This window comes from Rhamphochromis sp. 'chilingali' (genome assembly GCF_963969265.1).
Source record: "Rhamphochromis sp. 'chilingali' genome assembly, chromosome: 14".
NCBI classification, from domain to species: Eukaryota; Metazoa; Chordata; class Actinopteri; order Cichliformes; family Cichlidae; genus Rhamphochromis; species Rhamphochromis sp. 'chilingali'.
The window spans coordinates 5,307,141-5,333,984 of record NC_137941.1 but is presented as its reverse complement, the minus strand read 5'-3'; the positions used below and the strand labels follow the sequence as shown (position 1 = coordinate 5,333,984).

Below are 26,844 nucleotides of genomic sequence, written 5' to 3'. Positions count from 1 at the left end.
ATGGCCATAGTCTCTTGTTGTTGTACTTCTCCCCCTTTATGTACAGTACTGTATAGGTCCCATCCTTTCTTAGTATCATAGCCTTGGATTTCCCATCTATTATTTTAGTTTGTGTTTTTCTAGTCTTTGTCTTTTCTTGTCTTTGTCCCTGTGTCATCGATGTGTTCGTTTCTCAAGCTTCCCAGCCAGGTCAACTTTGACATAAGAGTGCCAAACTCAAAAAGAGTGCAAGAGGTGATGAAAGCAGCCAGAGCCAGCTCAGGCTTAACTAACTGGAGTACCTTACAGTGTGTACAATCGGTGCTCATAACACCAACTCCTCCTGAAGTAATTACATACAATCTGGGGGATTGTTACCAATCAGTGGAGGAAATTTCAACAAGCACTGAGTAGTTTAGCACTATATCACTGCTCACTGTCAAAGGCAAGATTTTTTTTTTTACCATCTTGTCAAGTCAAGTGACAGACTTCTTGCTCAAGTGCAAGTAGAATGACATTGTAAAGTGGTGGGACTCCAGGATGCCTTAAACGTTCAGGCGTAGAGATCCAGCCCATCGGACAAAATAAAAAAGCAAATCTGGTTGAGCCTTCCTGCCCTCTCTGTCCTGGGATGGGCATGGTCAACAAGTTGCCCGAAGGCCCAAAGGGATAGTCACTATTGGTGTAGTGCCATGACCAGGTGCTAAAGGCGGTGGCTGAGAGCACCTCATTAATAACAAGCAGACATCAGCCCTACCACAAAGCATCTTTTGTTCACTGAGGCAGGAGAGCAGCTGAAACAACAGAATAGAGCAGAATAGAGGCCTGCTCTTCAGCTCACATGACTGGCAGCTAATGGTCGATCTCACCAAGCAACTCATCAATCAGATGTTGTCATTCTGTCAGAGGCCTTAAAACAATTTGCCCTGAATTGACTGTACCCTGGCAGGAGGAGGAGACCTTTAAACGGAAGGTGGCCAAGTACCAGGGACGCCTGGAGGATTGCCAGAAAACATTCAATTCAATTCAGTTTTATTTATATAAAGCCAAATGTGCTTTATATTGTAAGGTAAGCCCCCTGCGATAATGCAAAGAAAATCCCAACAATCAGACGACCCCCTGTGAGCAAGCACTTGGTGATGATGGGAAGAAAAAACTCCCTTTTAACAGGAAGAAACCTCCAAGAGAACAAGGCTCAGGGAGGGAGAGTCATCTGACATGAGGTGTTGGGACAAAGACAGGACAAAAGACATGCTGTGGAGTTTGATAATAACTAATGATTGAATGCAGAGTGGTGTACACACAGAGAGTGAAAAGAGATAAGAAGAAATGCTCAATGCGTAGTTGAGTTGCTCCCAGCAGCCTATTGAGGCAAGAGAGGGTTCAGGGTCACCTGATCCAGCCCTAACTATGAGCTTAGCAGGGTTGGTGAGCAGGATCAATCCTGTTGAGGTAGACTGCAGAAGCTCTGCTGGATACTACAGAGTCCCTATCCTGCTGGGCATGAGGGGCTTCTCAGAAGTACAGCCATCAAGACTGCAATAAAAGCAGCAGCAGAGAGCTTTCCGGTGCTGCTTTGGATCAAGAGAGATGATCTATCGCTAAAAGCTGTTGGGACGCAGATTGAGACTTGATCAACCCTCGCTAGGTTGCCTAGGCAAAGGTGTAAGATCCCACTGATTCCACTGAACCTAGGAAACATAGGTAATGATGTGTTTCCATGCATCTGTAGGATATATTTTTCACGTGTTTCCTAAATTCAGATGGGCTAAATAAATTTATATTTAATAAAGTTTAGCAAGCAATTCATCCTTTTCCATTTACGGGATTATGTATAGTCTGCCAAACTTTAGAGGTGATCCAATGGATCCAATCCAATGAACCTGCTAGTTTTCACACATCAGAAATGTTAGAATGGATCCCATTTAGCCTTGCTATGTTTTCTTTTTTTTTTCTTGCGTAGACTATTGTGAAACATTGTCATGAGCCAGGCAGTCTGTTTCCCCCCCTTTGCTCTCTTTCACTCAAGTAGAGTTGATGGCTGGCCCTACCTTCCCAGCCCACCTGCTGGTGGATCCTCTGTTTTCCCAGGCTTCAGCAGCCACACCTGTCTCTCATCTCCTCATCTGTGAAGTAGTATTTAAAGACCAGCTTGTGCCTCCAGCCTCTAACAGATTGTTGTTGCTGCTGTGGTTGTAATTGACTCCATGCTGAGTACTAGTTCTTATTTCATGTCCCGTGTAACTTTGCTCTCTTATCTGTCTCCAATGAAAGGATGGCTGAAGTTATTCCCAAATTTCTCAATATCCTAACTTAGAAAGCAATTAATACCATTTCCTTAAAAAAATACAGTCAACTTTGGAATAAAAACCGCTATATTATCAGCTTTGCTTCTTGTTTTCACTCCTTGTGTTGTTAAATTCCCAGTTGCCGTATATAAATCTCTTAAAACTGCTGCAAGTCTCTGGCTCCAGCTCTTTGAGTATATTCATGTGGTAATTATGAAATTTATACAACTTTTCATTGAAGCAAACCCACATAAGCAAGGTGCTTTTAGAGATGATGGGCAATTTTAATGATGGTGAATTTCTTTTGTTTTGTTTTGGGGGGGGGGGGGGGGGGGGGTTGTTTTTTCACTAAATGTTTCTGCAGTTTTAACCAAACCATTTTGACCAGAGAAAATGACCTCAGTTTCAACTCTTGTTTTTCAGCAGTTTTCAGCTTGAGCGGAGATGAATGCTGTTGAAAATAAGCAGAGGGTCTAATGAAGGACAAACTGTTTACAGCTGTCTACAATTTAAGGAGAGGGCGAGCATTTGTGACGTCATTAAAATAAAAAAATAAGAAAGGGGCATAGTCTTGTTAGAATGCCAGTATGCTGAATTACTAATTTGCTGCTTTAATGCAGCACTTTAGCTTCAGTGTGACGCAGAATTGAACTAAGAGAAGGGGTTGGGATGTGATCTGTACCAGTTGGTTGGAAGCAACTGGAACTGGTGTTTAAGTAATTAAAAGCACTGATTCCCTTTACCTGTGCGTGTTTATCATCATTATTATATGAAGGAATATGATGCCATTTGCAAAATGGAGAGTACGAGAAAATCACTGACGAGTGTGTAATTTGATTGCAGTAATGGTAGCAGCACTGAAGGAAGCTGCAGGAGTTGAATCTGACAATGTTCCCCACAGCAGAGGGCAGTGGGTAAGTACAGAGTCAGGTAACAAGATTTTGCCTTGGCTATGTTCAGATTTGATCAATTGTCACTCAACCTAGTTAATAAAAATGTATTTCTAAAAACATGTTTCATATGAACTAAACACGTAGGCTTGCATATTCACCACTGCTGTAAAGAAACTATTGTAATTGCACTGTATCCTTAGTGTGATGAGGGAGAAATGTCCAGAGCTTCAAAACACATATATGTAAAAGAAAAACAGTGTTTATTCAGCATAAAAGAGAAAAAGCAAATGTAACACACCATCAAATTGGCATCATTGGCAGGACTATCTGTGATACTATTGGTATGTTTGTATTGATTGTGTGAATTTCTTTGCATACATAAAAAGTTTCCAGTGATGTGGCTTATTCAAGTAGCAGTGGGAAAAGGGACAAAGTGGCAAAAAATGCTCCTTCTCAAATTGATACTTTTGGGTTTGTTACAAGTGAAGGCATCCTTATAAACTCTGTTGCCAAAATTCGCAGTATTTAACCATTGCCCTTAAAAAAAAACAAACTATCCTATGAACTGTTTGCATTGCCGTGAAGCTGATAGCTTGCTTCTGTATGACAAAGTATCTCAAAACTCCATGTCCAGACTCTTTACTGTACCTTTCAAATTAGACTTTTAAATTTTTGTAGTTCTCTGGGTTTGTCCTTCACTGGTGTTACAGCAGATTTTAACTTGAGTGTATTTTCTAAAGAAGCACCAGGATTATTTAACTTTGCAAAACTTAGAAAACAAACTGGAAACAACTCACATGTTATATAAATGGCAGATGCTTTACATGAGAGCAAATAGAATATTGGTGCAAACTCTGCATGAATCAGTTCCTTACAAGAACTCAGCTTGTTATACACCTGTAACATAACCGCTGGTTACTAGGGAAAAGTATATTTCCAGACTGGTTGGTGGTGATTCCTGGAGGTTGCTGGCTCTTACTGGTGAAATCTGTTGTAAAGAAGAGGCTGTACAAAAGTAATTGTTTTGTTTGTGCAACGCTCACAGAGTCTACAGAGCCGGTACAACAGACACGCAGTTCAGATTTTGCTTTGTGCACTTTTATTTACAGTGCAGCTTTCCAGTCAGTCCTGACCAGTCCTTGTCACACTTCCACATACATCCAGTACTGCGTAGTGCAGCTCCTGTCTCTGTCCATCCTCTCCCAGTCCCGGCGTCCTACTGAAATAGGAGAAGTATGACTACCAGCAGTGCCAACTAACCCCCCCAACACCACACCCTAAACCCACTGCTCCATCCCTCCCCCTGCAGCTGAGCCTATCCACATTCTGCCACAGTTTCCTGTAGTTTTTTGTCTTGCTAACTAATAGCTGAGCAGTAGCACAAACTGAAAGTGCGACACAAACCAGAAATGGAGAAGCATTGCCTCCAATGTAAGAGCCGTGCTCTTTGAAACACGTTGACCGCAGCACTGATTTACAACTTTTACTCTGAAAGCAAGCTATGACCTGCTGAAGCCATCTCCACTCTTACAGAGTGAGCAGCAGTTCTCTGCGTTAAAATGCTTTGATGTCAGAGGAGAATGGTCAGGGTACTCCAGTCTGGTAGATAGACAACAGTAACTCTGTAAAAATTCATAACAACCAAGGCATCCAGAAGAGCATCTCTTAATGCACAACACATTGAGCCTTGACACAGACTGTCTACAGCTGCAGAACACCACACTGGCTGTCACTTGTGCAAGAACAGGAAACTGAAGCTGCAGCTTACTAGAGAATTTTCTCTTGTTTCATTGGCAGATTTTTTTCAAATAAGTGAAAAAATCTGCCAATGAAACAAGAGAAAATTCTCTAGTTTTTCTCTAGTTTCAAGTTTCACTGTCTCGAAACAAGTTCTTATATCTTACTGGAATGTTGCTTTGTAGCTGATTTTGTATTATTTTAATTGTAACGAGATCATTTTGACTAGAAATAAGACAAATATACTTGGTAAGATTTTGACTTTTTGCATACAACCAAGCATCATTTAATTGCCACGGTCGCTGAGTATTTTCACTTCTTTGCGGCAGTTCTTTTAATGTCTGCTGTTTCTTTCTTGCCCTACTTTGCCCTGTTTTGGACATGAAGTCGTAACAGGTGTGTTTTCAAATTCTGATCAGAGGAATTTAAACAACTTTTTAAACACGGGAATGTAAGTACATTGTTAAGCATCTCCTGTTACTTTGTTGCAAGTGACAAAAATCTCTAGTTACCTTGGGGTTGTTTTTTTATTTTTGGTTTTTGTTTAAAAATATATATTTTTATGTATCTGTCCATGCTCCAATTCCAATGTGTTTCAAAATTGTGCAGAAAGACTACAAACTACTGTGGCAGAAGCTGCAGGAATCCAAGCAAATTTTTTTTAAAAATCCGCAAATAACTGTTTTTGTGCCAGTGAAAGAGTTTTCTTTTAAAGCCTTTAAAAAAATACCCATCAGAGTCAAATCTTTTGCTTTTGAAGGTACAAAGACTGCTCGTGATTATAGACATTTCTGTTTATTTCTTAGGAAAGTTACAGTTCCATACAGAGATGAAATGATGTCGTCAGATAGCAGTCTCGCTAAAAATATATTTAAAAAAATACATATATAATAAATAATAACTGAGTAACAGACGCTCGGACTGACGCAGGCACCAAGATGCCCGGTCTGTCAGTCGCTCCACTTGCGTGGGATGACAGTGTCGCCATTCAAAGTGGCTCCCACATGGATGTCAAGGTTATTTCAGTGTCTTTGAACATAGAATAGAAGCTTCATGACTGCAAATCACTTGTGCCAAATAAACTACCTCACTGAGACTGAACACCGTGGGTGAGCGTCACTTGTTACCTTTCTGCCACACAGATACGACATGAAAGTCTGGCCTCATTTAACCTTTTACTTTACAAGCCATTATTTGAATTTGTTCAGAATCCTATATCTAATAAATATTTGACATTTTTACTAATTACTTCACAGGATTTTAACACTGCTGTGAGAATATGGTTGTTGTGGTTAAAATAAAGATAATTAGTTTGAGGGCTCAGTGTCGTCACCTTTGCACTGCAGAAAATCTCTTTAAACAGATGTTTGTGACCCTACAGCTAATTTTAAGACCATGAATGATTCATGAGGTAAATTACCTAATTGCTTTCCATTCTCACAGTTTTATGAAACACAAATCCCAAAACTTCTGCAAAGAACTAATCTAAACCCAAGGGTGGATTCATTTCCTTCCCAGCATGCCTTGCAATTTGTTCTGAGACTGGGAGAGCCGAGTGTCTTTTAAGAGACAGAAGGAAAATGCCAGAGGAAAAAAAAAAAGAGGATAAAAGAAATTCTCTGTAGAGTCATGTCACAGTTTGACCCTGATATTTTCTTAATATCAGCTGCTAACTGCTTTCACTCTCTTAATGAACCATGATAGATTTACGGCACCAGAGCTTCCTTCCTTTGTAGTTTGCATTGCAAAAAATATAATAATAACTCACACGCTCAGCATCCTCTCAGAAGATGAGCTAATCTCTTCTTATCTCTGGCCTGTTGCTGCATCGGCACCTGGCACTAAGAACTGTGCCAGCAGAGTTGCCAGTTTAAGACCCTTAAATATAGCATGGAGGGACATTGATTATAGTGTGGTTTTTAATTCTAAACAGATAAAAAAGAAGCCCACACTTGAATGAAAATCAGCGCCATGTTCAAATAATCACAGGGAAGTCATATGACGAGTGCAGACGGTGTTTCTTGCTTTAAGAAACATTGAATAAGATGGGGAAAAAATCTTAAAATTCTCCTGTTCTGGTTTTATGGCCCAAACTACAATCAAACTAAAATTCCTGAGTGCACACAAAAAAAAGCCGAGCAATGATGCCACCAATAACAACCAGACTTTCTGATATTTACAGTGGTTATTTATAACTGTCTAGAATATCTCTCAAAAGTCTGTCTGGAAATGCAGTCTGCACATTCTGATGCAAAAAACACAAATAAATGGTGCACTGTTTGCCCAAATCCTTCTCATGCAAACATGTCAGCAACAAGTGGAAGCCATTTAGCAACCTGGCCAGTGCACTGGGACCACTGCTTCCTTCACCCTCCACATCTTCTCAAGCTCTTTGCTCAGTCCTCGGTACTCCTTGAGCTTTTCTTTTTCCTGTGTACATCTAGTGAAATTTAATCACTTACAATGCTAGAAGTGAGTATTTTATCAATTTGTATCAATAGTAAGCTACAATAATGTAAATGGTAAATGGACTGGTTCTTATATAGCGCTTTTCTACTCTTCTGAGCACTCAAAGCGCTTACACAACTTGTGCATTCACCCAAGCACATTTTTCTAGGTGCTTTCTAAGTAACAGTCACACACACATACTCCGATGGATGCATCGGAGAGCAATTTGGGGTTAGTATCTTGCCCAAGGATACTTGACATGCAGACTAGGGGAAGCCAGGAATCGAACCACCAACCTTGCGATCAGTAGATGACCTGCTCTAGCGCCCGAGCTACAGCATGTAAGGAACAGACTCATTCTGACATCTTCAATTTAAAAATTCAACAGTGACCTTGTGGTTAGTACTGTTGCCTCAAGAAGCTCTTGTGTTCAGATCCTCCATCTGGCAGGGCCTTCCTGTGTGGAGTTTGCATGTTCTTCTCATGTTTGTGTGGGTTCTCTCCGGGTCCAAAGACATGCAGTTAGTGGGATTAGATTTTTTAACCCCACAGTTGGATTTTAAATTGACCGTATGTGCGAACGTGAGTAAGAATTGTCTGTCTCTCTGTTAACCCTGTGATAGACTGACACCCTGTCCAGGGTGTACCAGAAAATTGATGGATGTTAAAAATCCATATAAAGCATGGCAAGAAAAATATTTCAAATCTGTTTTTCACATGTTAATCTATCAGTGTTTTTTTTTTTTTTTTTTTTTTTTATTCTAAGAAACATAAAAAGTAAAGAGTGAACATTTTGGCTTCAGACTAATTTTCCAGTGCTGTGTCGTCACATGTAGAGTTGTTAGTCCACAGGATGAACCATCAATATCAACTTTTTTTTAAAAAGTCAGACCCTGGATTGTTGGAAATGCAGGGTCTGAAATGTTAATGAATCTGAAATGTTATTCACCTTGAGATTCATTAACGTAACTGCAATAAGTCTGCACTGCGATTTAACTCGATTCCAAACAAACTTTTTCCTTGATGGACTCCTTACTGCTCACGGCTGAGACAGACATGACGCCAGACTTTGATGGTCTTGCAAAGAGAGGTGACCGTCTCTAATGTTCCCATTAGGCTAAATGACACCATTTCACGACATGTCATTAAAGGATCTAACAGTTATAGTTCATTCTCATAAGCTAGTTTGGAGGTGTCCTTCATCTCAGCTATACGACCGACCCAACAATTTAAATGGAAAAACGTGTTTGCTTAAAAATAGTACGTTTTAACCTAATATCCTGTCAGTGAGGCAGGTCTTTACAGCAGTCAAGTATGTATCTGCTCATAACTGGAATCAAATGTGAATGTGAATAGCTCCTGCATTCACTGATGTGGGCGTGTTTTATGTCAGAATACACCAGAATGACCCAAGAAAGTCCAAGAGTTGTTGTGTTTTTGTTTTTGTTTTTAAATCAAGGGTCCAGGCTTTTTGTATTACAGTCTCGTCCACCAAACTTGAACATACATTTTGCACTACATGTGGCGTTCTTTGGTTCAGTTGTTCAGTGTGTGGCTGTTGAGTTATGGATTGTGAGTCCTGGTGGTGGTGAACTTTTGCCCAGCATGTTCTTTGTCCATCCTGAGCACTGATCAGCTGAACATAGTTTCCTGTTATTTCAGTGCTGAGCTGTCACACGGACACATAATAGGGGTAAGAATAATGAGGGTATGAGTTAGTCTTGTCTATGGTTACTGCTATAACACTAATAGTCTGCATTCATTATAAAACAGGAAACATTGAAGTATCTAAACCTTATGTTTTCTTTGAAAATATTGCAAACAGCACTTGTGAAATGTTGCATCTAAAAAATGTTCTTTTTCTGAAATATGAGCTCATTTCAAAACTTTTTAGAAATGCGTTGCTGGCACTAAAGAGTTTTTTGTTGACTGGCGTATAAAACATTCTCTATCAAAGCAACATAAAAAAGAATATTTAAAAAATGAAGTTAGAAGTATTTATCTGTAGCCACTCATCAGTGATTAAATGAGTTGGCCTTAAATAATATGCGGCACAGAGCCAAGGGTTTCCATTCCAGCTAAACAGTGCACCATCTGATATTACTAAGCTGCAAAACTTCAACCAGAGACTGTTTTATCACACACCGAGTGCCAGATGGATGGGCCTGACCAAAGCAAGGAAGGTTTTGGTGCAAGCTGTTAATTATAGAATACATTAAAGTTTCAAGTAATTTTCCCTAAATACTTTCTAATACCCCCCCATGTTGTCCGTTATTTGCATTTTTAGAAGTGTCCAATAAATTTGGGGTTTTGCTGCAGCACACTTCTTTTACCATCACAGTGCCAAAAGAAGAAAATCAAAAATTGAAACAGCCAGCCTTATTTATTTTTAGTTCCTTTAGACATATTTTCCAGTTTTCTGATTTCTGTATGGGAATAAAATGCTGAATAGAACTGGGAAATGAGTCTGGTGCATGTCTCTTTAATGTCAATGAAGCATCTGACAGTTCCCTAAGCGCATAACAGGCCAATGTCCAGTCAGACATTAGCAACGGTAACTAGGCGAGAGACCTGTTAGCACATGGGAGAAGTTTGCCTCCAGGATTTTCTGCCAGGCAGGCTTTATAAGACGTGGCTGACATTGTTAAAAGAGCACAGTTAAACCCAAACTATGATCTGATTCAGTCATATTTGTATATATATGATTGTACAATCACTACAGCCACCTGTGCCAGAATCCACCTGTCAGAAAAAGCAACGGTGTCCTGAATCATCAAGTTATTAAAAAAAATACCACCCATGTAGTTGTCATGGAAGGGGTAATTAGCTCTATCTGAACCAGATTGCAAACATGTTTAGTTCTTCTAAGCATTTTAATATAGGAGTCTGAGAAGCAGGGGTGCCTCCAGAATTTTTCATAGGGGTGACCATATGGGGGTTACTAAAAATATTCTGTTGGCACACCAAAAACAGAATTTCCAGTTTCATTATGCTGTGGTCAAATAAAGGTTGTTTGGTACATACAAAAATCAAATAGCATTTTGAAATCCATAATAATGTGTTTTGAATAACACATGAATGTAGATTCAGGGGAGGAAATATGAAGCCAATGCAGTAGTGTGTTAAACCTGTCTTCTAGCTTAAGACCACTAGATGGCGATATCTGTGGTTGCAGAAGGCATCAGAAGTGTTTTAGAAACGAGTTTTCCGACATGATGTCTGTAAACACTTTCCTCCTGATTTCTTTGGCTCAGCCTCTCATTTCAGGTGATACTGAATAAATATTTTGGCCAATTTTGTAAAGCTCGGTTTCAAAGTGGATTATTAGTCATATACAGATTGGCTATTTCTTTGATCCCGTAGTTGAACATTCCTGGTGATGCTCTTTACTTCAATGGAGTCAAGTGAAAATATTCATCTTGATGCTTCAGAACAGTTTGGAAACCAATGGTGATGATATTGCCTCAATCAAACCTTCAGGAAAATTCTCTGCATTACAGGACTGCATTTCTTTTAAGCTATATAAAATCACCTTGAAGTAGTAAAAAATGAATTTTTGTCAACTGCACTAAATAGACATGATGTCTCTCATGAAGCCTGACCTCTACTGGCTGAGCATGTAGACAGTAAAAATAATGGATGATGCTACCAGAAACGAGTGTTTTTCATTATTGCCATCTTGGTGTTTTGGGTACCTTTGAAACTGCATGTTCATAAAAGCTGACCAGGGCTATTTTCTGAACCTTAGAATAACCAAAATTTATCAAAAATGACTTAATGTATTTATTTTTAAATATCACCTAAGCTTCACTGCTCTGCAAACTTAGTAGAGGAGTTTTATATCACACGTTAATGTAAAAAGATTATCTTTATAAAACAAACCACAAGGAAAATTCATCATTTATTCATCATCAAACACCATATTTGAGTACGTTGAAAACTTTATGGGGGGCTTTAAGTAAAAGAAGTGTTTTGTGGTTATGATGTCAATTTGGAATTTAACAATTTTACATACAACTTTTGAAAACCAAACTTCAACGTTGATTATTTTATCAATAATATTTCTTTAGGAACAAAATAAAAATTGTCCATTCATCTACTTGCCAACTGTGTGGAAAGACCATGCATGACTTTGTGTATTATAGACCTGGCATGTCATATCTTACCTGTCTTAAGAGACGTTTGCACAGAAGTTTGTGTCTTGGTTCTTTGAGTGGAAATGACAATGGTGTCATGATGAAGCTATTGAACCAGGCAAAATCACAATTTGTAGCTTGCTCTTTACTTGGCAAGGTTGTCAATTGTTTAGTGTGGGGATTATCTCTCCTTATTTAGTCTTGGTGAATGTTCTACTAAATGCAATAAGGGACTTTGGGAGCGTAATCAAGAGCTGCTTGAAACCAGGCATATTTAACACCCATGAAAGATTGGTGACGACTGATGGTGGAGCTGTATACAAGGTGACCTCTTGTCGCCCCAGAAGAGGGACACTGTTAATTTGCAACATGCCTGTGGACAAAGGCGTCCCCTGTGGCTCAGTGTCTTGCACTCACACTCCAGCTGAATGTCAGACCTACATCCAATTAACAGCAGTGACTCTTTTAGAAGGAGCTAACACAGTGAGAGACGATAAGAGGGCTTTTTTCTTGCTCACATTTTGCTCTCGGGCTAAATTCTTACCATCTACGACAGCCCGGCTGGTCTTGTCACCTGATGAATCTGCATGTCTGTGTCAACAAGGCAAAATGGGCCATGCCAAAAAGGGAGTTTGAAGTAGTTTGGCGCATGTTCATACACCTGCCTGTGGACACAGGTTGTCAATGCTGTAATCATGTAAATTATAGTCGGGAACATTTATATGTGTGTAGATGGGATTATAATGGAGGTCATGTACACAGATGGGGGGGGGGCAGTGGCCCCATGGCTCCTTGCAATTTATGCACTTAAACATTATGTTTTTCCTTATGATCCGTCACATACACTCATGTGGAAAACTGAATATATATATAATCCCTTCTAAGTAAACACTGCTTTCAATAGAATGAAGAGGGTAAGTAGAAGCTAGGTGCTGCTAATCAGATGCACTTTATTAATTGGTCATCAGCAAGTGAGACCAACTACATGCAAGTAGAAGTTTTAGCAGTTTGATATTCCTCCACAATGGGAACTCGTACTTTAAGTCATGTGTACTTGTGTACTTTTCAAATGTTGCATGCTGATATTAAACACGATTAAAGTTTCTCAATTTACCCTCAGCATATATGCAATTAATGACTGTGAACCAAGAGCTCCGTTTTCTCCCATCTGTGTGATTTCTACGAGAGTGGATATCCCTAATATGGTCATCACAGGCACACAGATCTGGCTGGGAGAATTGAAGCCCCTCCCACCTGCTGTTCAAACCTTCTGTTTCTGATGGGCAAAGAAAGATGTTGGCTTAAAGGAAGGTTGGAAAGAGCTAAAACGGTTTGTTTCACACAGATTCAAGTGAGGGGCTGCACCAGCCCCAGCATAATATTAACCTACTTAAAAAGAGTTCAAGAACAAAAATATGGAGCTGGAAACGAATACAATAGGTGACCTATTTTTTTTATCATTATTTTTTAAGCCTCGATCATGGATGTGACCATAGAACTGGCACTGAGACTGGTCCCATCACAACATATTTTCTTATGGGTGCACTCTAGAACTATTAATAATTGTTTCGTTGATGGTGTTTTAAGATGGGAAAATAATTAACACTGCTACCTGTTACAGTCTGAAAAGGTCTGCATGTAAAAAGAACATGTTTTTATTTATTTTTTTAATGCACAGAGTTGAAGCAGCACTTCACTGACAGCTTGAAGAGAACATCATTAACTGCACATGTTTTTTTTTCTTGGATATTTCTATTGCATCACATTGCAAGGCATTCCTGGTATTTTGTCCACCCTCTTTACATCCCTATCTGTTGTTATACATTCAGACATTATAAAAACAACAGATCTATATATGCTGTTAGCCAGAACACAGTGGCCGATTTACTTTGCACACAACAAAAATCTCGAAAGGCCTGACAGTACAGTGCCTTATGTGATAACAAGAAAACTACTTCTCCAGTTAGTTTGAAACCAGGGTTCATTGTGAGAATGGATGGAAATTTTTGACACAGTGGGAGACCGCTGCCCTTAGGTACACGAGTCAGTCACACGGATGTCTGGAACCGTCTTAATCATCAAACAGCTTGGCTGCAGTTTGCAGATTTCCTGTTGTGACTGGCTCCACTTTGAGGTCTTTAACTTGTACATTAGTATTAACTAACTGACCTCATGCAGGGTTATCTCCGCTTTATTGATTAAGTAGCTGTACAGAGTATTCAAATCTACTCAGTTTGGGATAATTACAGGTATTCTGCCCATGTTATGTCCTAAAAAGAGAGGAGGCTGGATTCTGAATGGATCTCAAATCACTGTATTACATAAGTGTAGCTTGAATGGAAAAACTTTAATGATAACCAAAATGCCCTTTTCATCCACGCCCGTGTTGATCTCCTGTTTATTTCAGTTCTATTCATGTAGTGCCATTTACAACAAAATCATCAGCTCAAGGCAAAATTTCTGTTTCAAAATGGTTTAATGGTTTCTTTGGTGTAGTATGAAAGTCCATAGCTAACATGTTTGTCAGTGAAAAAGCTGTCAAACTGACATTTATCTCGACCTTTGGCTCAGGTATAATTAACAGTTGGGATGTGATCCATTCTTTCATTGTCCAGTGCAAAATCTATGCCCTCCTTGTATGCAGATTTTCATTTTGCAAAACCACCCAGTGGGCTTTGTTTGCTGGGTATGTTAGATATCCATGCCCTGTGGTATTATACTTACTACCGATGCCAATATTTTTTTTTCAGGGCAGGAAAAAGGTTGCATCATATTTTACTTGCACTGATGCTTTTGCATTAGCTTCCCATACACAGTCATCTTCCTGTCTTAGATGCTTTGCCTCCATACACATGACTTCATTTAACAACCTTCACCTCAGTCTCTCGAGGCTGCTTATTTAATCGTTCTGAAATCGCTCAAGTTATTTTAAGAGCTTTGAGTTCAGAGGGCCAACCATTGAACTGTATGAGATCAGTCTGTTTTTTTCTGACTAATTTTACTGGCCGGGTTAATGATCACTCATGTTATTACTGATGTGTGAAAACATTTAACTGCAATGGAGCTCTGCCTGTGTGTATCCATATCTATGTGAGTGATGGATGTTTGACTGAAATGGACTTTCTGAAATACAAATTAGACGGACGTCAAGGGAAAAAAACACAAACTTTATTATCATCTTTTTACAAAACATTTCAGAATCAACCCCAACAAATAATAGATCCAATACTGACCTTCATGGTGCAAATGATCAACTTTAAACATGATCTGACACATTTCCTCAAACAGCACCAAACTACGTACATCATATATTACCTCAGTGCTAACCTTTAACTTTTTGCTGCTCTAGCACAGAAAAAAAGGTGTTGACTCGGTTTATCAACAAAAGCAACAAAACAATAGGTGGACGACATACAGAGCATTTTAGGGTGAAGAGAACATGAATGATGCCATGAGCATAAATGAGAAAAGTATGGCAATCAAAAAGGCAACTGAGTTGTTTGCAAAGTTGTAAGGGGCTGCATCTTGGTTGACCTCTGTGCACACAACCAGCAGATACCCTGAACCTACAAGCACAACCATTATTGTGCAACATGAAAAAATAAACACATTAATGGCTAGATTATAGAGAAGTGGAATAGGTGGTTAGCCTCCGTGTGCCACATAAACTGTTCACATTAGCTTCTTTTGTTTTGTTGAACATTTGAGGCAGATGGTTGCCATGTAATATTTTAGACATTGTGTGGTCTGTAACATCTGCTGCATTGGTCTTTTTAGTGCTAGTGCAAAATATTTCTGCAAGTCTTTTTTGACAACAGGCAGCTATATACCTGATATCAAAATCTCATAGTAATGTGAACAATTTTTACCCACTCTGCTCAAGTAATTACAGTTAGAACAGTTTTACATGAACACAATGTTTAAAACGCATCAGCCTTCAATCAGTGAGTGCTCCATTTGTTCATCTGAATGCAGCCAGATGAGTGATAATGTACAATGTAGAGAGATACATTCACAATGTAAGTGTGTAAAGATGTGAAATGTAACAAAACAATATCACTGACTCTATACTCAAAAGTAATAACCCATATATAATCCATTCTATCCAAATACTCAGGACCTGGGCCAAATTTGTAATGGCCCGACCAATAGTTCATATAAGATTTATGCATACATGTATGAACACTTTGTAAGTAAATTGTGTAATTATTGTAATATAGTCAGAATTTTTGAAAGAGTGGGATTGAGAAAAAAATGTAATAGTTGCACGTCCTATCTTTTTCAGCATTTCTTGCCTATATCTACCTCAGCTATCAAAAAAGGTAAAAATATCCCCCCAAAACAATCTTCAGTCACATGACACATGAAGGTATCCCCTAGTTTTGATCTTATAGCCTACACAAGCTGAAACAAGCGCTGCACTTGCTAAATAAATTTTTTTCTTGCAGAAAATACAGGAACATTTAGGCTTACATTTTTTATTTACCATAATGAAAAATAATTTCAGCATGTAATATTGTATGTATCTAGTGTAATAATATGGTAATTATTTAATACATCATCTGAAACCGACTTCATTTGAGGGTGACCTTCTTAACCTTGTAACGTTCAAAAACGTTTGCTAAATAATTGTTTACATCATTTAGCTTTGATGCACCTGATTGAAAATATACCCGTGTAATTACTATAGCCCAGTGTGACATGTAAATATTAGTTAAAAACACATATTTGAAGTACATTCAGCTTCAGATTGAGCAACAGGGCCAAAAGTTGTGTGTCCATTTAGAGATAATGGTACATGTTCACAGGATCTTTCATTTCTGGTAGCATCAATATTCCCGTTGATGCTACCAGACCTTGGATTCTCAAACCTTTTGGGCCAGGTCCTCTTCATCATCCTAACAACAATTAAGCATATCTTTATTACCACCAGGGATCATGTATGCAGCTGAAAGTATTTCTATTCTGAAAAATATTTTAGCCTGATGTGCTGTGATGTGTCATACCAGTCAAAAGATATTGTAGGTGGGAGTAATGGAAACACTGTAGACATTTTGTTGGAGTAATTTGGACCCAATGTGTAGGGATGCACTTATACATATAACGCCACAGTGGCATGACTCATCAGCCCTGGAAACTCATGCCAGAATTCATAATCATTGTCAAATAATAATTGCTGATGACTGCCCCTCCATAAGTTTGGATCTGAGGTTTCCTCCTTTCAAAAAGGGAGTTTTTCCTCCCCACCAGCGCTAAGTGCTTGCTTATAGCAATTTTTCAGATTGTTGTGGCTATTTTCTACTATCCTGTGTTTACCTTTCAACAGAAAGAACTGGTGCGAAACTAAATATATGATATACTTGGCTTATTTCTTGGGTCCCACTGTTTCTATAATGTTGGTCAAATTAAGCAAGCTGGCATATGGGTCATAATTAAAATCCAGTAGGAGATTGTCAGATGTTCATATGGACACTGACACTACCTAGTGGCAAGTTCTGAGTGCAGCTGCTTACTTCCAGAAACGCCCCTGTGAACACATACCATAAAATCAATACAGTCACCCACAGTACTCTCTGTATTAGATGGCAGCTGCAGAGAGTTATACATACGTGTATGTAAGCACGGCTATCAACTGAATCATGTGTAAATACTTAAATTGAAAAATATGCTTTCAGTGTTTTCAATATCCCAACGTTTCATGCATGCTTACCAGTAATACTCTACACTTTCTGTTTCTAAAATGGCTTGCTTCCTACCACTTTGTAACAAGTGTCTTCAAGGACACTACCCATGAGCTTTTCAGCTCTTGTGATTTACAATGAAATCTTTACATGAGCTACATGTGAGCGCAAATATACACTAGAGAATTCTGAAATCGCTCCATATGGCCCATGCTGCTTGTACACAGTAGCTATGACATGACGACATGAATAATGTAAATATGGTGGTGGAGTATAGGTGAATAAAAAGGGCTTTATTCATCGCATGCATTTGAATTTCACTTGTTGCTCCAGTCATTTTCTTGATATATTTTCATTTTTCTATCCCAGCTTTCTGTCAGGTCTCACGAGAAACTCAGAAAGGCTAATATTTATGCATTAGCACGGTTTCCTTTTTTTTTTTTTTTTTTTTTTTGTTCTGGCTCACACCCTCGGTCATTTCAGACTGGAGTCAGAGTGATACACCCATCCCTTTCACTCTTCCATTTCCGTTTGGTTCCACCTGTTTGATTTGAAAATGAATGTGAAATGTAGTCTGGTTTGTGCGTCATGCAGATCATTCTATAGTGTACATACAATGCTAGGACGAACAGGCAAATGTCTACAGGCACAAAGTAGAGCACTAATTTCATCAATCATGAAATCAGTGTGAAATGATTTGGAATAAAGTAAATGATATAGCTGCTGAACTTTTGTGTTGATTAATGTATTGTCCCAGCTAGCAGTCTAAAAAATGGGTCAGTGTAAAAGGATGTGGGGCTGGAGGAGGGACAACCTCATTGTAAATTGTTAAACCAATACTTAGGTTTACTTTGTGTTTACTTTCAGGTGCCTGCATTACAAAAGAACGAGTATGGTGATGTCTTATAAAACGCGAAATACAACACAGTGATGTAGTGCATGAGATGGCATGGAAGATGCTAGAGTGGAGTAAAACCTTTCAAAAACGTAAAACGAGGTGTGAGGAGTCCTAGCAACAGTGCAGATACACATGTTTACACTATATACTATAAATAATCAAAGTTAAAGTCACTTAAAAAATACCAAACACAGAGAAACCAATAAATTAGGTACAATGCCATTCATTCGCTCAAGGGTCATGTGATGCACTGAGGAAAGATGGGTTGAAACTAGAGTGTGCCCATTCCAGTGACTTCAGACGTCAGCCTAAAACAGTACAGGGAAGAAGGGGGAGGAGGGGGGAGGGGGGGCGGGGGTAGACAGAAAATAAAACAACTGTGAAAGAAGAACTTTCGCTTGGCAGTGAAAGTTATGCTGCAATGGTTGCCTTTGTGCTTGAATTTTCTTGCTTGGTGCATTTTCTTCACAGAGACTTGACACCATATTCTCATTGCACCCATTCACATAAAACAGATGTGGATACATAACCATGCAGTACTAAAGCCTCTCATGAAGCCATGCAGTGGACTAAAAAAACAAAAACACACAAAAAAACATAAAAACATTAAAAGAAAAACGGTGTTATGAAATAGTGAGTTGCATTACAGAGGCATCACATCACTCTTCTTACTAACAGCATTGCTCAGTAGCACTCACGTTTCCTGCCTTTTTTTTTACTTTATTTTTTTATTTTCCCTTTTTTTTTTTAAATATTATTTTTACTCCTTGTAGACAATGACACAAGAGGACTTTATAGGCAAATTTATATAACGATACCAAAAAGAAACACGATATTCTTGAAATGAGGCATGCTAAATAAATAGTTGAAGAAGCTGTTTGCTTGTTTTTTGGGGACAATATGCTTATTCGCTGCATTGCAGGAAGTAAAAGGAGAAGATCAATGGTATTCTGATGTGGGTTCTTTAAATGTGAAGCTGGAGGAAGGGAGGACAGGTGAACACAAGTTACCTGGCTCTGCTGGAAGCTAACATAATCTACCTATTTAGACATGTAAAGTAAAGCTTCTTTGTAATTATCAAACTGTGCATTACTCTTTTTTTCATCTTTGGTCTGAAGAGAAGTGGGGATTTGATTTCCCTGTAACCAATCACCAGAGACCAAAGTATCCATCTGAATCAAATGTTGCTTTAAGCTTGATACCAAGCGTCGACCTCCAGAGTTTCAATATGAAGTCAACTTTGAAGTGACAAAAAATGATGAAAAAAACAACCTCAGGCTCGCTCTAAAAGCTGGATTTCTAACTCCAAAACTCAGTTTCCATAGACTCAGATGTTGAAATGCTCAAATCTAGAGCATGTAAACATGTTTACAGCTTGACACAAAACAATTTTCTCCCTCCTGAACCCCTGTATAGGAGGGTTATATACTCAATTTAAACTGCATTTGGCCATAATTCATGCAGTGTAGTGGCACGACTGTTCTGACCAAGGTACAAAGTAACAGTGCTCAACTCCAAATTTTTAAAGAATAAAGTATCCAGTCTCAGCCTTTAAATAACTGTCCACTGTAGTGACCACTATGCGTGAAAGGGCTGTTTTCTTGTATTTGTGTCAGTGTTGATGGTATACTTGCACATAAACCACTACATTGGACACTGATGTGTGACTCCATACCCTGCCACCCACACCAAAGGTGATGTTGTCCACCTAAGTGGACATGTAAGAAAAATCTTTGAAAAGTACATGTTATTGTTACCACTGGTATTCCATATTATATATTCTGTATTTATATATGTGTATATATGTATATATGGTATATTTATGCTTTTATCCTTACTCTCATTCCCCTTTATTGTATCTGTAACATGCAACTTCTGTCGGTGCTGTGCTACTGGAAACTGAATTTCCCAGAAGAACCCACCCGAGGGATTAATAAAGTTTCATCTCATCTCATCTAATATCAAAAAAAAGAAATTTAAAAATCTTTTTTCATGCCTAAAGATGAATAAAAATACTTGAGAAAAAAATCCTGATTAAGGTTGTCATAATTCATGCGTGAAAAGGTTAAAGAAATTAAAAAAGAGAAGAGAGAGAAAGTAAAAGTATTCTCTCATTAATATATATTTATTTCACAACATTGTCAGTGTAATTTAGGATAAAAAACTGTGACAATATTTAAGCAAGGCGAGGTCCAAATGCCGATGGAACTGACTGATCTGATAAGATGGATGGAGGTGGTACAAGTGGTGGTTCAAGTCGCCGAAATGGACTTCTCATCCATGTTGGTTTTTGGTTCCTTTTGAAGGATTTTTAATGCAGATACCTCATGTGTGTTTAGACATGTTTGATTGCACTAATAGACCATCGAAAAAAGTTGACTCCAAATATTAGTTTTTGAAATTCAACAAAAGAAATCTTTGTTTGTTGCTTAGCACTAATTATCACTAGTATCTGTGTTTCTGGGTTTTACCTGTAAAGTCTAGGGAAAAATCCACGACAACAGCTTGCCATTAATAGCCTTGATTAGCTAATGAGTCACTCGCTTTTAGATGTGTTTCTGGGTGGATTTGTTTCCTTTACGTAACAGCTGCTTCCCATTTAAGACACAGAAATTGTAATTAATTTTCTTGTCAACATTTCTGCAAAAAACAGTGAATAAGCATATTTTCCAAAGTAAAAACTATTTTTTTAATCTATACACTGGCTACATCGATTGTTAAACAGACCCCGGTGTCAATACAGGCCTCTTACAGGCTAGAGCTGAAGTTATATGCACAACTAGCAAAGCAAAAGTCCCACAGGATAACACATAGAGGTTTATCGTGAAGTTGTGGTTTTGATGTTAGCTTCTGAAAACAGAACCAGATTTGTGGCGACTTCAGGATGTTGTCATGGATGAAGGGTCATTCCACATGGCGGCCACGTCCCTGAACCTGCCATTGGAATTGCGGGAAAGCAGTAGCCATTAGTTTCTTTGTGGGCTGTTCTCTAAAATCCCCTTTAGAAGTCAAAAACAAAAAATCGCTTTGTGTTGAGCATGTGGGTTCCCCTGCACTAATGCTGATAACATATGACTTTGAGGTGCAGGTAGCCTGTGGACATCAGTGCTGTTCTGTTTTCTCAGAGCTGCGGATTTTACATTTATTTTCACTGGTGATAATGAATTAGGTTTCGCTGGATAGAGGAGAAACAGGGGTAGTGGAGCATGCCAAGAAAACTTAAAAACTGTTTCACACTATCTACTGGTATGTATACTATCTTACTACACAGCCACTGCTCTTTAGTCCTGCATGGGATTTAGATGTAACTGTCTTGGAGTCATTTTCTTTTTATTTAATTACACTGACAGCTTATGTGCAAAAACAGTCTTACAGCAGTTATATCTCTAAATTAAGCTCGCAGAGATTGTATACCTTCTTGTGTCGGCCAACTTTGTGAACTGAAGTAAGCATTGAACATTTGATGATTCATTTATTGATCATCCAATTTACTAATCTGCAGATTCTGTTCAAAGGCACAGCTTACTCGTTCCAGTAGTTGGCCTTGCTCCCATGAGACACTTACTTGCAAAGAGTGTTCTCCCAGAAACTTACTGCATTTTAATGTCTACACTTGGTTGGATGTAAAGAACAAAAGTCAAAAGGAACAAACAAAGGGAAATAGGGGGGGGGGACCCAGCATGGCTCACATTATTCATGGGCTTATCTGTTGCTTGTGTAAATCTGACAGATTTTTTTCTCTGCATTTTCTAGAGTCTCATCAAAGTCTCAGTGTCAAAAGTAAACTTGTCAGCGACCTCCTTTTATTCCAAAAAGCCCAATCAGAGAGAGAAGCTTTCTTGGATCTTCACTATGAGCATGCTCATTCAGATGTTACTTTTATCTTTAATGTTGTGCTTGAGCCCAGCAGAGTTGAAAGGTTACCTGGCATTGATGAGATACTGGGCCAGGCTGATGTTAGCGGGGGTCCCTGTGATGGTAATCTGACGCTCTGATGAGCCCTCCATGGCATTTGCAATTTTGATCTGCGCCCCAGACATCTGTCGAATCTCATTTATTTTGGTGCCCTGGCGTCCAATAATGCACCCTATTAACTGTGGGGAAAAAGCAAAAGTCTTTGAATCTGAACAAGGCTTCACGTCTGGTAATGACAATCATTTCTTCTTTATAACACTTACATTTTTAAAAAGATGGCATCTCAGTGCAATCATTATTTCTATATATTTACAAATAGACAGTAATCCTTTCTATTAAATTTACATAAAATAGTTAGATCAATTTATCTCTCCGGCTTATAAAAAATCCCCTACATAATATATTTAAACATATATATTATTATTTAAAAAAAGTTTCCATAGGTTTGAAAAGTTACATCTGAACAAACCACAAGACTTTTGGAACAGTTTCATTAGAACAGATGAGACCAAATTGGAGATTTTTGAAATTTCATCTGGCGGAAACAGCAATACATGACTGTATTCTTGAAATTGATGTCTCGTGAAACCTTTCCAGCATTACTTACATCATTAGGAATGGTGAGTTCATGGGTGCTGGCTGGTGGACTGGCATCCAAACCTGCACCGCGGACATTATAAGAAAAGACATTGCAATTTCAATACTTTAGCAGAGTTCATCTCTAAAAGGAACTTTTTCTTTTTTTTTTATCAAAGGTAGCACATCCACCTAGCAGCAGGTCAGCTGAGTTAAAATAAACTACCCTGTTTTTTCTGGCTTTATATTAATCAAGGCACTACGAGTAATGCCTAGTAAAGTGCAGCCACTAGAATTTTTTTTTAGCTGCTGTTGATTATTTAATTTATATTTATTAAGTGAAAGAAATTAAAAACATATTTCCCAAATTACACAGCAAAATCTTACAGTGGGGCAAAAAAGTATTTAGTCAGCCACCGATTGTGCAAGTTCCCCCACTTAAAATGATGACAGAGGTCAGTAATTTGCACCAGAGGTACACTTCAACTGTGAGAGACAGAATGTGAAAAAAAAATCCATGAATCCACATGGTAGGATTTGTAAAGAATTTATTCGTAAATCAGGGTGGAAAATAAGTATTTGATCAATAACAAAAATACAACTCAATACTTTGTAACATAACCTTTGTTGGCAATAACAGAGGTCAAACGTTTACTATAGGTCTTTACCAGGTTTGCACACACAGTAGCTGGTATTTTGGCCCATTCCTCCATGCAGATCTTCTCGAGAGCAGTGATGCTTTGGGGCTGTCGCCGAGCAACACGGACTTTCAACTCCTGCCACAGATTTTCTATGGGGTTGAGGTCTGGAGACTGGCTAGGCCACTCCAGGACTTTCAAATGCTTCTTACGGAGCCACTCCTTTGTTGCCCGGGCGGTGTGTTTTGGATCATTGTCATGTTGGAAGACCCAGCCTCGTTTCATCTTCAAAGTTCTCACTGATGGAAGGAGGTTTTGGCCCCATTCATTCTGTCCTTAACACGGATCAGTCGTCCTGTCCCCTTGGCAGAAAAACAGCCCCATAGCATGATGTTTCCACCCCCATGCTTCACAGTAGGTATGGTGTTCTTGGGATGCAACTCAGTATTCTTCTTCCTCCAAACACGACGAGTTGAGTTTATACCAAAAAGTTCTACTTTGGTTTCATCTGACCACATGACATTCTCCCAATCCTGTGCTGTATCATCCATGTGCTCTCTGGCAAACTTCAGACGGGCCTGGACATGCACTGGCTTCAGCAGCGGAACACGTCTGGCACTGCGGGATTTGATTCCCTGCCGTTGTAGTGTGTTACTGATGGTGACCTTTGTTACTTTGGTCCCAGCTCTCTGCAGGTCATTCACCAGGTCCCCCCGTGTGGTTCTGGGATCTTTGCTCACCGTTCTCATGATCATTTTGACCCCACGGGATGAGATCTTGCGTGGAGCCCCAGATCGTGAGAGATTATCAGTGGTCTTGTATGTCTTCCATTTTTTGATGATTGCTCCCACAGTTGATTTTTCCACACCAAGCGGTGTCCTTCGAAAGCTCTTTGGTCTTGGCCATGGCGGAGTTTGGAGTCTGACTGTTTGAGGCTGTGGACAGGTGTCTTTTATACAGATGATGAGTTCAAACAGGTGCCATTCATACAGGTAACGAGTGGGGGACAGAAAAGCGTCTTACAGAAGACGTTACAGGTCTGTGAGAGCCAGAGATTTTCCATGTTTGAGGTGACCAAATACTTATTTTCCACCCTGATTTACGAATAAATTCTTTACAAATCCTACCATGTGGATTCATGGATTTTTTTTTCACATTCTGTCTCTCACAGTTGAAGTGTACCTCTGGTGCAAATTACTGACCTCTGTCATCATTTTAAGTGGGGGAACTTGCACAATCGGTGGCTGACTAAATACTTTTTTGCCCCACTGTAAATTAAATTTCCTGCTTGGAGAGAAAAGGAAACACATTCAGAAGGGGGATCATGAACTTTGTTTAATCAGTTACTCATTCCATGTACAGCTATGCAGACAGGCACAGTAAGGGTTAAAAAAAGAAAAAGAGAGAGAACGCTGTGTGGCTGCTCAGGTAACAAAATTAAAAGATATACAGCTGCCATGAAATGAAATCTAACAACCACCATGGGATAGATGACCCTACGTAAAACACACGAGGAATCAGTAGAAGTGTGAATCGAATGCACCTATAAGTCAAACAGCATATAATGGAAATCAGGTTATAGCTGCTTATTTACTAATGCTGTTCCGGTATATCAGCCGTGTAATTGGTTTCTTACATCATTGTTTTGTTATTTACAGTCTGACTAGCTTGACTCCTTTGCTCTCTGTTTCACCCATTAGGTTTATTTCACTTTTTGAGGTTAGACGATGAGGGGAGACAACGTTATTTGAGTTGTCAAAAAATCCAGAACTTGATATGTGGATATATGGAATAAAAGTAGCATGGTGGCTTAAATGTGATTAATCATAACTCCAAACCTTTGTGAAACCCTTCACCGTAACTTGACATGCATCTCACAAGAAATGCAACGTTGACTCAACACAATGAATGTGATTAGCCCATTCAGTACTGTTGATTCACGGTACTGTCCACGTCTTCTTTCGCCGCTAGGTCAAAGAGAGAAACTCCACCACCAACTAGTGTTTTGGTGTTGAAACTGCAACAAACCAGCACATGGCCTTTTTGCGTGGCGCCTGCATGCTCTCCCTGTGCTTTGGGTCACCAGGCCTCATAAAATATCCTGATATTCTGTTTTATCTCAGCCCAGCATACTTGTCTCACAAGTTACACTCAATTTCAAGAGTTTTGCCGTCCTGTTTATTTATTTTCCCAACAAGTTAGAATTTGAAAAAATAAAATAAAATATGGAAGAAAGGAAAAGCTAAACCAATAACCTACAACCTTGCTAGACTGAAATATGCATTCCACAGAGGTGAACTACAGATGTTTCTTATCCACCCGGACTACTCCCGAAAGCCTTGAATCCACATAAATCTCATAGGTGACCTTTTTTGATCTCAAAATGCTAAGTTTGCATTTCTGCATTCATTATAGCTAAGGCTTTTGGATAAAAACGTACTCACGAGACCTTCATTTGATCAACTGCACAGATGCAGAGGTTGCGATGCACATAGGCTAATATAAACACCAAGAGCTATAAAAGAGCTAGAGGCACAATTATTATTGTAGAATCGGGCCTGTGGCATTAGAGTCTCCCTCCTTAATGGAAAGTCAACAGCATAAACAATTTGCCCTGTTTCCAAGAGATAATGCAGTTTGGAATACATCATTTTAAAGTGAAGCCTGAAGGCATTTTTTTACCTTTCAGTGGCAAAATATCAGACATATCCAAGAAAAAAAAACCCATATATGGACAAATCAAAGAAAGATAGAAACTACAGGGGCCAAGACATGCTGTGCCAAAATAGAGATAGGGTGCAAGGTAGGGAAAGAGAAAAATGTTTCTCTGGATGCAAAGAGAAGGAAGTATCTATCGGGCCTCGTGGGTACGTACCAGGGAAAGCAGGGGTGGTCTGTCCGAGAGGGGTAAAGGGGGTTTGCTGCATAGCCAACTGGTGGAGCTTGGTCAACTGCTGAAGGGTTAGGAGGGAAAGTAGAACTAAGAGGTTACTGTTACACAGGTCACACCAAGAAATGAAGCCAACCAAAACTAGAGTGAAGAAACGGTGAGGAAAAGGAGGCCATGGCACGGGGTGGTGGAGGATAAAAAGTAAGAGAAAAAGAGATACAGAGAGAGGATGATTGTCTGTCGTGGAGATGGACTCTATTAGATAATTTGATATTTTCCTTTCTGTTCTGCCTGTTTCTTTATCATTTTAGCATAGTGATTTTGAAAATGTGGACCCACTGGTGAGCACATTAACATTAACTGCAGGAAATAATTTTTATTGCCCTCTTAATTACCACGTCTTTCTAAATGGCAGTTTTGACTCACACTCAGAGAACCCATATGACTGCAAGAGCACCTGCTCTCCCAGCCAGTATGGTCACAGGATGTCCATCCGCTGCTGTATATCATTTCCATCAGGAATAAGGGAAGGCCGATACTTTAAAGGCTTCCTCTCCTTTTAAGAGGAGTTTTAATGAGGGAGGAAGAGGGTGTCAGGCCCGTACTTGAGTGATTGTACCGTCAACCACCACCTCCACTGGCATCAATCATTGCCCAACTTTGAATTAGTGGATCTGACACAAGGTAGCTCTTGAGATGCTCTTACGACAAGGACAGATGAAGGCAGATTATTAATGGAGACTATATGGTCCACTGGAATTAAAG

At 39.1% G+C, this 26,844-nt stretch overlaps 1 protein-coding gene across 9 annotated transcripts in view; it reads right to left on the bottom strand.

The window, feature by feature from the left end:
* Positions 1-14,640: 14,640 nt before the first annotated feature.
* Positions 14,641-26,844, bottom strand: part of pcbp3 (poly(rC) binding protein 3) — a 98,389-nt gene continuing 86,185 nt past the window's right edge. For 3 of the 9 annotated variants that reach the window (XM_080901963.1, XM_080901962.1, XM_080901965.1), the window contains exons 14-17: positions 26,065-26,143; positions 22,583-22,635; positions 21,985-22,154; positions 14,641-20,994 (exon numbers count right to left, since the gene is read on the bottom strand). In XM_080901963.1, the coding sequence (XP_080758089.1) occupies positions 20,940-20,994; positions 21,985-22,154; positions 22,583-22,635; positions 26,065-26,143 (357 nt within the window). In that variant the 3' untranslated portion in view covers positions 14,641-20,939. The remainder of the gene's footprint in view (positions 20,995-21,984; positions 22,155-22,582; positions 22,636-26,064; positions 26,144-26,844) is intronic. The other 6 variants (XM_080901967.1, XM_080901969.1, XM_080901964.1 and 3 more) reach the window with 3 other exon arrangements.